The 15,799-nt window shown below is 54.2% G+C and overlaps 1 protein-coding gene across 1 annotated transcript; it reads left to right on the top strand.

Annotated features, from left to right (window-relative positions):
• Positions 1 to 1,163: 1,163 nt before the first annotated feature.
• TRPV6 (transient receptor potential cation channel subfamily V member 6) lies at positions 1,164 to 15,757 on the top strand. The gene is made up of 15 exons (XM_006185370.3): positions 1,164 to 1,712; positions 9,164 to 9,261; positions 9,407 to 9,529; positions 9,899 to 10,036; positions 10,319 to 10,417; positions 10,560 to 10,735; positions 11,244 to 11,390; positions 11,473 to 11,685; positions 12,001 to 12,087; positions 12,190 to 12,266; positions 12,487 to 12,652; positions 13,026 to 13,092; positions 13,402 to 13,670; positions 14,704 to 14,810; positions 15,072 to 15,757. Exons 1-15 carry the CDS (start codon positions 1,585 to 1,587, stop codon positions 15,349 to 15,351), a joined length of 2,175 nt encoding a protein of 724 aa, XP_006185432.1. The 5' UTR covers positions 1,164 to 1,584; the 3' UTR covers positions 15,352 to 15,757.
• The last annotated feature ends 42 nt before the right edge of the window (positions 15,758 to 15,799 follow it).

Below are 15,799 nucleotides of genomic sequence, written 5' to 3'. Positions count from 1 at the left end.
TCTGAGGCTTGGGAGGGACACATACATACCTGTGACTCTACACCCCAGCCACCCACACCCCAGGCCAGCTGGTCCCCGGCTTGCAGTGGGCAGGGCAGAAGCCAGGGCCCCCACCGCTCCTCCTGGACGGGACAGTGATCTTCACAGGGCTCCCAGCTCCCTCTGGGCGGAGTGCTGTGCTGTGGGACCGTGGGACCAGGGTGGGCTGTGCTCCCAAAGGTCCTCACCACGCAAGTCCTTTCGGTCACCTCTCAGGGACACTCTTTGCCAACTGGATGGAGGGAGTGTGGCAGGACAGAAAGACAGGGGACTTGGCCTCAGGGAAGTGGGCCTGAATCTGGCCTTCGCTCCTAATCATCTAGAAGACCTTGGGTGATTTTCCTGACCACTTTGAGCTTTGAGGGTTTTTTCCCCCCATGGATAGGATGCAGATAATAATACCTGCCTCGCAGGTTTGATGTGAGTTGCCGTGGGAAGACTTCGTTAAGGGCCCAGAAGGCAGTAGTGGTAAATAAATGCTGTGTCCACTAGAAGCTGCCAGAGAAAATATTTGCAATTATTTGGGGGCATATTTATATAAAAAAAACTTCTTCGTTGTTTACCTGACATTCAGATTGCATTGAGCATTCTGTATTTTATTTGGCAACCCAATCCTTCTCTGTCGTGCTGGAAACAAGCCTCGAGAGCTCTGGAGTCGGGGTCTGCAAACTCTGCCCAGGGGGCCAGATCTTGCCCACAGCGCCATTTTGTGCCCTCGCCCGTGAGCTCAGAATGGATGTTACATCTTTTAGGGGCTACAAAAGACAAACCAAGAAGTAGGTGTGTCAGGTTCTGCAGACCTGTGCGCAGCTTGCAAAGCATAAAATATTTACATTTACTCTCTGGCCCTTTACAGAAAGCCACTGACCCGCAGTTGGCGAGGGGACTAAGTGTTTTCCATATTTATGTACCTTCTCTTGGCCGGGCAAGAAATTAAATGGGAGCGTCCAGGAGAGCTGTCTCCAGGACAAGGAGGCCCAGACAGGCTCTGTGGGAAAAGCGGGCTCCCGGGGCACCCCTGGGGCCTCTCAGACTTGGTGAGCTTCCTGACTCCTCCCCATCCTCCCTCACTGACTTGAGTATCTCAGGCTAGACCTTTCCAGGTCCTTCTATAAAAGGTCACCGAGTGTCCCAAAGTCCAAGGAGGCCTCTCCAGTTTCTCTGGCCTGGCTGGAGACAGGAGACCTTGGGTAGACAGGGAGCTTAAGCCAGGCCCCAGCCAGCAGGCAGACCTGCTGGCCTGTCTCTTTAAATCTCAGGTAATTTGGGAGGAGGAAGGGAGTGTCTGCTCACTCCCAGGAGGAGCTCCTGACGGAGGAGCCCAGTGGCGGGAGTCCGAGCTCTGCCAAGTGGAACAAACTCGGAGGCCTCTCAGTCTGGAGGGTGCACCTCAGGGAGACTCCTCCAGTGTCAAGAAGGCCAGAGACGGGACCTCTACGGGCAGAGGGCTGGCCGGCCCCAGGGGCTGCTGATGTGGCCCCAGGGCTGAGTCCAGCCGGGGTCTGGCCTTGGCCCCAGCCCCCCAAGGAGCCGGTCCTACACTCCATGGGGTTGTCGTTGCCCAAGAAGAAGGGGCTCGCTCTCTGCCCATGGAGAAGGCTCTGTAAGTGGATGCAGCGACGAGAGTCATGCACTCAGAGCCGAGATGAGCAGAATCTGCTGCAGCAGAAGAGGTAAGCCTCAACCTGCTCCCCCCACACCCCCGGCCGGCCTGTGCCTCTCCCCACTATTTCCTTTCGTGCCCCCTGCCCCGTCTCAAGCTTGTTGGGCACCTCCGTCTGGGAAGACTGTTCTCCCAGGCCTGGCTCCTCGGGTCTTGGCCTGTAAGGCTAGTTCCTCAGGGCCCCAGGTGGAAGCGGAGGGGACCAGTATGAGCACAGGTGTTCACTATTTTTAAGATGCAAGCAAGTATGCAAACCTCTTGGGAGTACATCTCTGAAGGCCAGGTACCTTGCTGGGCCTTGGAAGGATGGTGGCATCATATACCTGGACCCCAGAGGTGCTGGTGGGGCAGGACAATGCCTTATATCTCCACACCCTGCCCCTAGAACAGTCTTGGCAGAAACACACAGCACACATAGAGACACGTGTGGGAATGAATGAATGGATGAACGAGGCAGAGAGGGAACAGGGAACCGCAGACCCCAGTAACCACAAAAGAAGACAAAATGTGATCATCAGTCCTGCGCACTTATCTCATCAGCCTTTGACCAAGGCCCTTCTCTGTGGCAGACTCTTGCGGTGGGATGGTGGGGATGTTTTGGAGAAAAGGAAACTGGGATCCAGCCCTGGAATTTATTACCCTCTATTAGGAGAGAGGGGCACGGGCAAGGAGCCAAAATACCAGATGAGCTTAGAATCCATCGAATGCAGCTGGAAGAATTTGAGAAGCTCTAAAGGTTGAGCCTGAAGTAAACCTCACTGGCTGCTCCCAGCCTCTGGGAACGTCCCTCAGCTCACGTGCCGCTCCCCCCGCCTCCATGGTGGCTTAGAGTTGGGAGGTGGTGAGGAAGCTTGAGGCCATCCCCATGGGTGGTTTCGTCTCCAGTCCCCATGGATCTCCTCACCAAGGACCAGCAGGCTAGAAGGAAGTCCTCTTGGGGTTTTCCTGGGCCCATCAGAAAGCAGGGACAATGTCTATTCATAGGGGAAAGTTCAAAGTTTTTGTATCTGAGGGTCCTTCTCCATCTCCAAATGCAGGGGCCTCCCTGAGCCTGACCGGGAGGCTGGGGGCTTCCTGGAGCCCCTGTGGTTTTTTCCTCCTTTTGCTCAAGGATTCAGGGCTGAGGACGTGCTGCCTTTTTTTGAGTGTTGGCTTCCCTGGTCTCTCACACCAGCCACCCACCTCTCTCCCCGCCAGGCCTGGGAGAGTGGGGGCCGAGCACATGTTTGGCTGATGACATCTTGAGGCAACAGAATGGTACTGTTGTTGGTGACTGGGCCATCACTGGTTCCACTCATCCCCATCCCACTCTCGGGACCCCAGGGCGGGGGGAGCCAGGCAGGAGCACAGAAAGGCCTGGGGGCTTGGCAGCAGGCAGCAGAGGCTCCCTGGGTGCCTGTGTGTGACAAAGACAGAGCCAGGGACCCGGGTTGGGGCCCTGGGCGGCTTCTCTTTGTCTTGTCTGCCCCCGTTTCTTCTTAAGAACATCTGGCAGGATGTCCTCTTGCGGGCTTGGGCTAGGAAGTCCCGCTGTCACTGCTCTGAAGGACTCCCCCCCACCGCCACCACTCGCAGATCTCCCCTGTCTGACTGCACAATTTTCTTGGTCCCCTTCTTCCCAGATACCAGGAGCCTGGACTATTGACTCTCCTCTGGGTGGGTACTCCCCAGAAGGACCTGGAAGGGCCAGGAAGGAGAGTGTCCAAGGCTGTGCCATCCACCAGCCTCAGGGAAGATTTGTGGGTGACTAGACCACACGAGCTGACCATGTACATAAGGACAGTGTGGCCAGGGGAGGCGGGAGTGACGGAAGGAAGCAACCAATGTGCCCAGCACCTTCTTATCTCCTATCATCCCCAGACCAGCTGTGGGCCTGTTACCCCCATGACTGGGGCAGACCCAGAGTGAGCCTGATGAAGTCAGGATCTGGGCCAGGAGGGGGACTCTGGGTGGGGTTGGGGGCATTCCAGTGGGTGGAGCATGGTCCAATGAGAAGGGAAGGCGTTCAGGTCTCTCCAGGAATACGGGGAACCCAGCATTTCCCTCTCGGGTAGACTTCTTTGGGTCTTAGTTGCCACCCCCTCTGCTTAAATTGACACCTTTGGGATCTGAGTTGAACTCTCACCTTGCTCTCCAGTCTTCTGCACCGTCTCTCTCTTGGCCTTGAATTGTCTTATTTACTGAGATGCAATGTACTAACCATTGAGCATAAAACACTCCGCTGTGTTTGCAGAAACAAACATAGCACATCCTCTGCTTTCAAGACACATACATTCTCATGGGCAAAACGCACCAATGGGTGTCAGCTTGGGTTGAGAGTGAGCCTGGCGAGTGTTCTAAGAAGGCTGTGAACAAGCATCATGGGAGCCTAGAGGAGGACACTGCGGGCTCTGATTGTGGCTGGTGTGGGACACGCAGGGCGGCTTCCAGAGGCTGCCTCATCTGACCCTCCCCGACCCCCTTGCTAGCACGGTCACCCTCCCTCTAGCTGGCGGAAGGCAGGGAACACTAGAGTATCTCTTCTGTTTAGATAGATCCCTGTGTCATGACATGTGTGAACCGCTGTGTCTGTTGAAGGTAAGTGCTGGGACTCTGCAGCATGTGGCGACTCCAGGCTTCAGTAAATTACACGCACACGTGTGCAACTTGCAGGCGCTTATGTCTCCTATGTGCAGGATACACCTCCGGCACTTGGAAAGGTGACCAGCTCCAAGTCTGGACTTAGCCACTTCCCCAACCTTTGGCTTCCTCATCCCATAGCCAAGAACTTGAGCTGGAGGGAGGTCACCCCGAGTGGCCAGTGCCTCCTCCACTCATGGCTGCTCTATCCTTCATCTGTGGTCACTGCTCCAGCTGCACCCCCTCCCCACCCTCGCCAGCAACCCCAACCCCAGAAAAATTGGGAAGAGCCACACAACTAGAAGAACCACATAATTTAGTGGTGAGAGCCTGAGGCTAGGTTCCTGGCCAAGCATTCTGCCTTTAACTCTGTCTGATCTTCTGGCAATGAACTAACTAGGCTGCCTCAGTTTCCTTTGTAGAAAAATGAGAGAATTTTCAGCCTGTGTCATGGGGTTGTAAAGCACAAACGTGCTAGTGAGATGCTGCTTTGGAAGCTGAAAAGCACACTTAAAACACGGGACCGCTGTGATTTAGAAAAACACCACAGTCAAAAGGCAACTCCAGTGAGTTGGAGGGGCTGTGAACTTTCTCCTGTTAGAACTGTATCCACCTGGGAACCAGGCTCTGAGCTTCCAGATGGTGTGTGCCCTCCCCTGCCCAGCGAGCACGCTCCTCTGAGAGGAGAGTGTGGAGACACCAGTGGGATCCACGCGTGTGGATACAGCCCCCCGTGATTCACACAGAGAATAGGGACAGAGAAATGGCCAATGAGCGCCCCGCGCTTCCTCCAACATGTCTGGACAAATCACCTTGGGACCGCAGGTCTCCTTCTCCATCTGTTACGTGAACGGATTAGACGAGGTTCCTACGGGCTTTCAAGCTCTAAAGGCTGACTGGAATTCTCCTCTAGACACTCTTGATCCTGCCTTGTTTCCCAGCAACGAAACATGAAACTTTGCCTGTGCACGCTGCACACACAGGTGCACGTCCACACACATGAGTGCACACACAGACGCGTACACATCCACTAAGAATGGAGGCGGAGAGGACGAGGTGGAGGGAACGGGGACAGAGGGAAAACGACAGATCCTGCACCAGGGCCCAGAGTGTCCCCCAGGGAAGATCAGTGCTTTGTTCATGCTATACAAAGTGTGCTAGGTTATGCCAGGAACTGTTATAGCAGGGTTTCCACCAGTCCAGCATTGAACAGATGGTTCAGTTTTGTAGTTGTCCAGCAAAACAAGACATTCTAAATCCTGAAATCACCTTTCATGTTGTTATCTGCTCTATAATCTATTACATTCTTTTATTAAATACTTAATCAGCGGTTGCTTCAAAGTCTTCACCTTTTTGGTTCCCTTCTAGTTGAGTATTTAATGATTTGTAAGAAAACATGCAGAGGGAGTTGCTCATTCTTTTTCACGTGAAAAATCCTTTCTTTAAAAATTGATTATGAATGATGATACCTCGAGGTCAGGGTTTCTCTGCCTTGGCACTTTCGGCACGTTGGGCAGAGAGTTCTCTGTGACGGGGAGGCTGCCCTTTGTCAGAAGCTGATGCAGTATCCCTACTCTCTAACCAATCGATGCCAGTAGCACCCACTCTCCAACAACCATGACAACCCAGACCGTCTGCAGACATTGCCAACTCCCTGGGAGGCGGCAGGAATCCCCCCGGTGCAGTATCTCTGCTCTAACCCACCGTTTGTGAATAAGAGATTCTGGTAGTAACGTTGTGTATTCTACTAAGCAAAGTGAAACTCTCCCCTGGAAGGGAGTGCATGTAATTTAACCATTAAAATCGGAAGACCTTTGTCAATGGTCTTCCTGGCCAGGGAGGTGTCTGGTGAAGATGTCTAGATTTCGCTCCAGATTTCAACCTCTGTGCTGGGTTGCTTTGGAAGAAACTACTTATTCCCCAGACACAAGAATCTTTGGAGGGGTCTGCTCTTGTGCCTTTTTTTAGGGGGACCAAAGATAGGTGTTCTGAGGATCTGCCTTACTGCCAAGAATGCCCTCAAGGGCTTTCTCGTCTGCCCCCTTGTGGCCCTGTGATGCTATTGCAAGTGATGGCTTTGCTTGCTTCCCTGGACCCACTCGTTCACACATTGTCCTCCCTCTTTGTTGGATTCTGGAGTTGGCCACCCAGAAGAGGCCATGTCTCTGTAAACCTCACTGATTTGTGTCATAAGCTGGTTCTTCACTCAGAGTGTGATCTGATTGGGGTGTCCAGATAAAGTATAAGACATTGGGTTAAATCTGAATTTCAGATAAACAACAAATCCGTTTTTATAGTATAAGTATGTTCCAAGTATTGCAAGGGACATACTTGTATTAAAAAATTATTTGTTGTTTATCTAAAATTAACCTCTAACTGAACATCCTCATGTTTGTAGTTGGTAAATCTGGTAAGCCCCGTTCAAAGAGTAGCTCCCTGTCCTTCCCAGACCACCAGGGCAGTCAGGAGAGACAAGAAACAGAATACGTGGTGAATGGAGGTTTGTGAGGGACACTTACAGGGCGTCACAGATGTGTGGCGACCAGGAGGGATAGCTCTGGGTCTGCCACTGACTCGCCTCCCCACTCATGTCTTAGGAAGCAGGGAGCAGAACTCTGCACTTGGGTCAGAAGCCCCCTGGGACTCATTTCCAGCTTTACTGTTAGCTTTTAGTCAAAATGAGGCACAAAACTAGAAGCTAGTTGGAGGAGGGCTGAGAAAGGATACAAAGGAGAGAAAGTGGCAGCTATCTGCCTTCAGGGACCCCAAGTGTAAGGACCCCTAGTGTAGAGGAAGAGACAGATACTAACCACAGCACACAGGGAAAATGCTGAAGTGATAGTAAGGCCAGAGGAGAGGGTGGAAAACATCCCGGGTGTGTGTGTGTGTGTGTGCGCGCGCGCGTGTGCACGCGCGTGTGATGGGGAATAGTGCTTGCTCTAGAATATCTATAAAGGAAGGGTTTGGACAAATTGTTGGAAAAGGTAGTGGAGATGGTGCGGGTGATGATGGTGATGGTCGGGGTGGTGGGGGTGGGGGTGCCGGGTGTAGCGACGATAGGGGTAATGGTGGGGGTGGGGGCGCGGGGAGCATAGCAAACTTGTTTTGCAGCTGTGTGTGCATACCAAGCATACTATTTTTTACTTAGATTATATGTTTGCCTAGGGTTGGCTCAGGGGGATGGCTGATGGAGAGAATGAGGAGGGACAGGAAAGCCAAACCGCCTTCTGGCATTGCTACAATTCATTGATTCTACAGGTGGTGGTAGTGAGCGTCTGCCACACGTGGGGCATATTCCCAGGCATGGGCAGCGCAGAACAGAGCGGGAATCGGGCGGGGTGGGGGGGCTGGATTCCAGGTGGAGGGAGAGTTTTAGCACAGGTATGGGAAGAATGGTAAACCCTGGGGCAGGTGAGGCCCAAGTGCTGAGTGGGAGGAGTGAGTGGGAGGAAGAGAGCATGGAAAAGTCGTTGCACAAAGGCTGAAGAGGGCTTCTGAGTTTCTTTTCCTTGGGCATTTAAGAGCCCATTGGATTTTTATAAACTGTGGTTGCTTCTGCCCTTTAGAGAGAGTATCTTGGCAGCGTCAAGAAGAATGGATTGGGGGTAAATCGGCTGGAGGGAAGCTAGTTAGGAGAACATTTTGCTAATTCTGGCCTAGAGAATGAGGACGTGGATTAAGGAGGGTCGGTAGGAACGAGGAGGTAGGGACTGAAGGGAGAGAGATGCTGAAATGACAGGGCTGGTGGCCGCCTGTGTGGCATGACGCAGGAGCGGGCGCCATCCTTGCTCTCCTGGTCCCCCTCCCGCCCCCTGCTCTTGGGGCGGAATTCCTGCTGCTGCCAGTCCTTCCGTGTATGAGCTCCTATGCCCACAACTGGCCATCTCTGATAAACCGTGTTATTTCATTCACTCCCGTAGAAAGACCTAGTGGCTCTGGGCCAAGAAAGAAAAGTAAATAAAAGGGACCCCATGGCTCTTAGTTGGGGGTAACTTTTGATATTTTAAAAGGTTTTTAGTTTGTTATAGGTTTAAACTCGGAAGTCACAGAAGATGATTCTTTGCCTAAAACAAGAGAGAAGCAGATAGGAAGATGGAAGAGACCATAAACTGATTTAGGAGCTAGGGGGAAAAAAAAGGTCCATGGGTGCTTTTTGATTGAGCCCCAGAGATGCTGTTTGATGGAGGAAAGCGCCAGGGTCAGAGGGCTGTGCTGAGGTAGGGCTCGGAAGGGGAGCGTCACGCGACAGAAAACCTGCCAGCCTCTACATGTTGGCCTCCCCCACAGATATGAGGGAGGAATGCCTTGTACCCTTAGTCCATGAAAACAAGGCTTATCTCAGAAGGTAATCTCAGGACTTTAAGTGAAGCTAAACCAGGGTTGCTCTTGAAGTCAACAGGTCAGGAGGTGAATGAGTATTTAACTAAAACTTCGCCTTCCCTACCCAGTACACACAGGACTCTCTCTCTCTCTCTCTCTCTCTCTCTCTCTCTCTCTCTCTCTCTCTCTCTCTCTCTCTCTCTCTCTCTCTCACACTCACACTCACACTCACACTCACACACACACACACACACACACACACACACACTCTGGTCCCAGCACCCAGGGGAAGGGGAAGCAGTCTCTGGTGTTCCACATAAGCTTAAAGGGGAAAAGTTGGTTTGGCTGGGCTGACTAAACTGGTCAGAAAAAGAGCTCAGGCAGCCCTTTCTGTCCCTGGGGGCCCCAGAGGCACCCCTTCTCTGGCTGAGGGAACTCGGCAATCATTGCCGCTGATGTATATGATGGAGCAAAGCCATCACCCCCTGATCCACAACTGGGCATACGCCCACTCTCTTGCAGGATCTGGGAGTTCCCACTCCTCCGAGCTGCCAGAGAGAATGACGTCCAGACTCTCAACAAGCTGCTCAAGAGTGAGGCCTGTGATGTGCACCAGAAAGGTAAGGGGCAGAGCCCTCAGGACACCTCTCCTCCTGGGTCAGGTCCCCCAGGATAGCCCAGGACCTTCTGCTGTGGGCCCTGAAATCTCCAAGGTCCCCATTCCCTGCTCCTGAGAAGCTGTGTGACTCTTTTTGTCAATGCCAGGAGCCCTGGGGGACACAGCCCTGCACATAGCCGCTCTTTATGACAACCTGGAGGCCGCCATGGTGCTGATGGAGGCCGCACCGGAGCTGGTCAAGGAGCCCATGACATCTGAGCTGTATGAAGGTGAGGGACAAGGGCCCGGGACGGAGGGAGGGGTGTCCAGCAGAATTTTCAAGTCAGCTTTGCGGTGGATAATTTGGGGAAACCAAGAGGGCATCTGAGCCCCCTACTCTTTCCTCCCCTCTTCACCTCCCTTCTTCCTTGGCATCCTCAGTGCACCTCCTTAGAGCACCACCCGCTGAAATGGAGAGGCCTAGAGTGGGGAGAGGCAGGCAGTAGCTGGATCCCCTGGGAACCCTGCCAGATCCAGGATGCCCCACTGCCACCATCCTCCCCCCACTGCCCTGGTGAAGAGGACCAGGTGGAGATATGGGAGGGACCACCTGCAGGGTCCTAGGGACAGACCCCATGACTGAGGGCTCTCTGATCCAGGTCAGACGGCACTGCACATAGCCATCATGAACCAGAACATGAACTTGGTGAGAGCCCTGCTTGCCCACGGGGCCAGCGTGTCTGCAAGAGCTCTAGGCTCAGCTTTCCGCCTCAGTCCCCGCAACCTCATCTACTTTGGTGAGAGCCAGGGCCAGGGCCGGGGGGCGGGGAGGCGGGCAGGAGCAGAGGGAGGGAGGGCAGGGGAGGCTCCACGCCTGGTGAAGCTGGGAGGGGTCAGCCCTCACAGGGCTGAAGGCCAGAGCCAACCCCCCACCCCACAGCCCCTGCACCACCCCTGTCTCTGGTTCTGCTGATAAGTCTCCCCAGGCCCAGAGCTGCGATGGGGGAGGGGGCAGTCACTTGGAGAGACTGCCCATCCCAGCCTGCATGCTCATGGCGCGGGGCCCTCTGCACCCCCAGGGGAGCACCCTTTGTCCTTTGCTGCCTGCATGGGCAGCGAGGAGATCGTGAGGCTGCTCATCGAGCACGGAGCTGACATCCGGGCCCAGGACTCCCTGGGTAAGAGCCGGGCTGAGGAGGGCGGGGACGCTGGGGGTGTGAGGGGAGGGGCTCGGGCCGCCCCCAGGCCCACCCAGTGGGTCACGGGGAGCATCGGGGACTTTGGTCCCAGGGGCCATGTGACACCTGTGTCCTCCCCTAGGAAACACAGTGCTGCACATCCTTGTCCTCCAGCCCAACAAAACCTTTGCCTGCCAGATGTACAACCTGCTGCTGTCCTACGACAGGCGTGGGGACCGCCTGCAGTCCCTGGAGCTCGTGCCCAATCACCAGGGCCTCACCCCCTTCAAGCTGGCCGGAGTGGAGGGCAACACTGTGGTGAGGGGCACTCCCCCAGCGCCACCATGTCCCTCTCTGACCTTCATCTTACACTGTCTGGCCCTTAAAGGAAATAGATGTGAGTGGGCCTCCCTAAAATGCTGAGATCCTGTTTTCAGCTTTGATTGAAATTTCTTTCTCGGCCCCTGTCTTCCTTGTCCCCTTTCTCGGCCACTTTCTCTCCCCTGAGTTATTGGAGGCTTCTAGAGCCTAGAGTCCACCCTGGAGTGGTGTGTAATGCCTCCGTCCACCTGCCCTTTCACTCCCGGGGCAGCAGCCCTGAATCCTTTCACCCCCTCTTTCCAAGCTCTGGAGGGAGTGGCGAGGGAAGAGGACGAGCTTAGGAGGTTGGCGTGAAGACAGGTTCTTCTGCCCAGGAGGCTGTGGTTTCTAGGTGAAGAGCAGGCACCCTTTGAGCACCACTGTCCTTCTGGACAAGCCTCCCAGCCACACATGACAGTCCCCTTTGCTTGCCCCTCCTCACTCGTCTCCCCACCCTCCACCTCAGATGTTCCAGCACCTGATGCAGAAGTGGAAGCACATCCAGTGGACGTGCGGGCCGCTGACCTCCACCCTCTACGACCTCACGGAGATCGACTCCCAGGGGGAGGAGCCATCCCTGCTGGAACTGATCGTCACCTCCAAGAAGCGGGAGGTATGGGGGTGTGGTCTGCAGGGCCAGGCACAGCTGGGGAGGGAGGTCAGGGTCTCTGAGCTGCTTCCTCCTGCTGCTGCAGGCTCGCCAGATCCTGGACCAGACGCCAGTGAAGGAGCTGGTGAGCCTCAAGTGGAAGCGACACGGGCGGCCGTACTTCTGTATGCTGGGCGCCATCTACCTGCTCTACATCGTCTGCTTCACCATGTGCTGTGTCTACCGCCCCCTCAAGCCCAGGACCAGCAACCAAACCAGCCCCCGAGACAACACCCTCCTCCAGCAGAAGCTGCTTGAGGTGAGACCTCAGGGGCAGCAGAGCTTTGGGCTGGATTCAGTTCTCTGCCCTTTCTCAGACACGTCATCGCTTTCCTGTCTTCCAACCCACCTTTCTCCTCTTGCCCAGGTCTCAAAGACATGCACACTCAAAAGACATGCACACAAAAACAGACATGCTCTCAGAGCAGAGTTTCAGATGGTCAAACCAAATGGGTTAAAAAGAATCTGACCAGGCTGATGACCTTGTATATCAGGGGGCGCTGACTTGCACCAGGGGGCAGGCCGCGCCGATGCAGGGAAGCCCTGAGTCCTCTGACCGTGTTTCTCCCCTCAGGAGGCCTACGTGACCCCCCAGGATCACCTCCGACTGGTGGGGGAGCTGGTGTCTGTCTTTGGAGCTGTGATCATCCTGCTCTTAGAGGTGCGCTGTGGTCGGGAACCCAGGTGTGAGGCTGGCAGCCCCAGGGATCCAGCCTGAGCTTCAGTCTACAAGTGCTTTTGTGTCTTCCTGGCCTCTTTCCAGATTCCAGACATCCTCCGGGTAGGAGTCACCCGCTTCTTTGGACAGACCATCATCGGAGGGCCATTCCATGTGCTCTTGTGAGTCTTCTTCCTCCCATCCTCAGGCTCTAGTTTCACTCCCTGGATTCCTGACCCCCAGACAACCCTGACTCCAGAGACCCCTCCCTCTCCGATGTGTGTGTGACCCTGTGTATCGAGCTTGTGATGGCTGAGTCTGGAGGAACTGTCTCCACCACTGTCTTGCCCTTGGATCCCCAGATCAGCCCAGTCTCCCTCTCACTCCCCGCTCTCCCCCCAGCATCACCTACGCCTGCACGGTGCTGATGATCATGGTGATGCGGCTCACCAGCACCAGCGGGGAGGTGGTGCCCATGTCCTTTGCGCTGGTGCTGGGCTGGTGCAACGTCATGTACTTTGCCCGAGGATTCCAGATGCTGGGCCCCTTCACCATCATGATCCAGAAGGTCAGTCCCTCCTCCTCAGCTTTCCAGAGAAATGTCCCAGAGCAGAGCTGCAAACATTTCTGTAAAGGGCTTGATCCAGACATCTCAGGCTTGGTGTGCCATATGTGGTCTCTGTTGCATATTCTTTTTTTTTTTTTTAACTCTTCATTATTTTCTCAATCCTTTTTTATAAAAAGGATAGTTTTTGGTCCTTTAGTTTAGAGACCATACCAAAACAGGCCACGTAGCTTTGGCCTGCAGGCCATAGTTTGCCAACTCTATCCTAGAGGGTGGTGCTCTTAGATGCCGCAGGGTTAGCCCTCTTAGAGGCTGTAAGGGACAGTTGCTCAAGGGACCGGTGTGGAGATGTCCTCCCTCCCCTTCTTCCCTCCAGATGATTTTTGGTGATCTGATGCGATTCTGCTGGCTCATGGCTGTGGTCATCCTGGGATTTGCCTCAGGTAAATCATCTAAGATGGGGGCCGTGGGCTGGAGAGGCTGGAGGAAATTAGAAAGCACAGAAAGCCTCTAGATAAACTTGGGGGGAAGATGGGGAGGAAGGCGGAGGTGAGAGGGGGCTCTTGGCATCAGGAGGGTGAGCCATATGGAAAATGAGGGTCTGTAAGAACCCGAAGTATGGAGTGATGCAGTGCAGGGATGGTGATCCTGGAGATGAAGGAGACGGGACTGAGATGGGCAGCAAAGAGCTGGCTGTGGTTTAGCCACGTATATGGTTGCCATAGTAACTCTCACCCCCTTGTGTGGAGCAGCCTTCTTCGTCATCTTCCAGGCAGAGGACCCCAACGACCTGGGCCATTTCTACAACTACCCCATGGCGCTGTTCAGCACCTTTGAGCTGTTCCTCACCATCATCGATGGCCCTGCCAACTATGACGTGGACCTGCCCTTCATGTACGGCATCACTTACGCCGCCTTTGCCATCATTGCCGCTCTGCTCATGCTCAACCTCCTTATTGCCATGATGGGCGACACCCACTGGCGGGTGGCCCACGAACGCGATGAGCTCTGGAGGGCCCAGGTGAGCCCCCTGGTGGCTGGGAGGGTGAGTGCAAGTCATGGGGCCAAACTTGGAAGCAGGATATTTTGACCCTACCCTCTGTTTAAACAGATATTGCACGGTACGAAAAACTAATGCAAAGTGTGCAGAAAAATTGGGTTAGCATTACCACAAGCAATACCGGAATAGCTGAAAAGAATTCCTCAGTTTCTGCAAAAATTAAAACCTGTCATTTCTAGAATAATCAACAAGAAGTAAAGCTTGGTAGTGGCTACAACAGCAGTCGGTAAATTTTGTTACTGAATAAAAACCAGAGTACCAAACGTTTGGGGGGGCAAGAGTTAAGGCTTCAAAATTTGACCCAGAAAAATTGGGCATGTTAAAAATAATATCACCAAACCTCCCCAGAGTAGCAGAAACTATCTTCCAGCTAGATAATCATGATGGGGACAAAAGAATGAACTAATTGCCATCAAATCATCATTTAAAAATAGGCTTGGAAAATAACTTATCTTAACAAAACTTCAGCAAAATAAAAACGGAAATCCCTCAAATTGGATGGTATTTAACTGTGTTGTATTGAAAATGGAGTTTAAAAAAAAATCCTGAGCTGGCCAAACAGGGTTTGCTCATGAAAATATTTTTCCCATGCAAATGTATTGATATGAGATTTCTCATGAGGATGGTTGCATTTCTAAGTAGTCTTTATACCTGAAGGGTCAAAATATTCTGTAGCCCCATGGACCCTTTCTCTGTGCTCTGCCCTCCTTCCTGTGTGCTTGGAGCAAGATCTCGCAACCTTCTGCAGGACCAGCTTGGCATGGCTGTCAGGTCGCTTGGTGAAGCACGGTGGGCTCAAGGCTCCTTGACTCTCCCGGAGAAGGGGGTTGACAAAGCTGACACCACCATCCTCGGCTTAGGGGTGGTGCCTGTCATCTCTAAGAAACCATGAGTCTCCCAGCCATTGCTAAACTGTTGTCCCTCTGCCCAGCATCCTCTCCTCTCCCGGTCTGCACCTGCCTCTGATGTGGTCCCCTTCTGTCCCCACATGCAGGTGGTGGCCACCACAGTGATGCTGGAACGGAAGCTACCTCGCTGCCTGTGGCCTCGCTCTGGGATCTGTGGGTGCAAGTTTGGGCTGGGAGATCGCTGGTTCTTGCGGTGAGTGACGGCACAGGCCAGCATCCCTGTGCTCCCTAAGCTTCAAGCCTCACTGGGGGCAGGGACCTGCTAGATCCCTAGGCCCTGAAAGCATCCACAGAGCTGCTGGACCCCAGTGTACTGCTTCCTGAGGCCTGGCGTCCCCTGTGTCCACGGGGGCTGCAGACAAGCAAAAGGCTGATAGCAGTGGGGATGGGGAGGGGCTGGGAGCCAAGGGCTGGGCCAAGGTCAGCCTTTCCATTGAGTCCCCCGTCCCCGCAGGGTGGAGGACAGACAGGAGTTCAACCGGCAGCGCATCCAGCGCTACGCGCATGCCTTCTACAACCCAGGCTCCGAGGATGACTTGGACAAAGACTTGGAAAAGACAGAAAAAACGTGGCTAGGCCACCCCTTTGGCCCCCACCTGTGCCTTCCTACCCCCTCAGTGTCTCGAAGTACCTCCCGCAGCAGCACCAACTGGGAGAGGCTTCGGCAGGAGACTCTGAGGGGGGTGGTCAACAAGGCTCTGGAAGACGGGGAGGGCTGGGAGTACCAGATCTGAGTGCCTCCTCTCACATCGGCTCCTGAGAGCATCAGGAAAAAAAAAAAATTGCCTAGACCTCTACCCCCTTGACCAGGAAGATTAGAGTAGGGTGAACCCAAGGAATGCAAGTTGGGAACAACTGCCCCCAGGCTTCTACTTCCATTCCAGGGCATCAGAAACTGAGGAGCTGGCCCCTGCCTCAGCTGAGCACAGGGCCCAGTGTCACCCACCCTGGCCAAACTGAAGGTGGCTGCACTGAGCAAAGCACTTTAAGAAAGGCTTGGGGCCTCGGACACCGGTCTCTACGGTGGTATCACACCTGCAGACAGTTGAGGAGGCTGTGGAAAGGGGTGTGAATGAGGGCACAGGTACTGCTTTGGGGGGAGGCCACCTCCTCCCTTCCAATAAAGTCATTTCCTGCTCATTGCTCTGTGTCTCTGGTGCAGCCTGCGAGGCAGTGTGGTCT

Source organism: Camelus ferus, chromosome 7, assembly GCF_009834535.1.
Source record: "Camelus ferus isolate YT-003-E chromosome 7, BCGSAC_Cfer_1.0, whole genome shotgun sequence".
Classification (NCBI taxonomy): Eukaryota; Metazoa; Chordata; class Mammalia; order Artiodactyla; family Camelidae; genus Camelus; species Camelus ferus.
Note: the sequence above shows the minus strand (reverse complement) of the source record. Positions and strands in the feature narration are given on the sequence as shown.

Excerpts from the sequence above, each read along its gene's own strand:
- TRPV6 (XM_006185370.3), top strand. The coding sequence starts at position 1,585 with ATGGGGTTGTCGTTGCCCAAGAAGAAGGGGCTCGCTCTCTGCCCATGG. Across the intron at positions 10,418-10,559 it reads CCGGGCCCAGGACTCCCTGG|GAAACACAGTGCTGCACATC; the intron begins GTAAGAGCCGGG and ends GTCCTCCCCTAG. Across the intron at positions 10,736-11,243 it reads GAGTGGAGGGCAACACTGTG|ATGTTCCAGCACCTGATGCA; the intron begins GTGAGGGGCACT and ends CCTCCACCTCAG.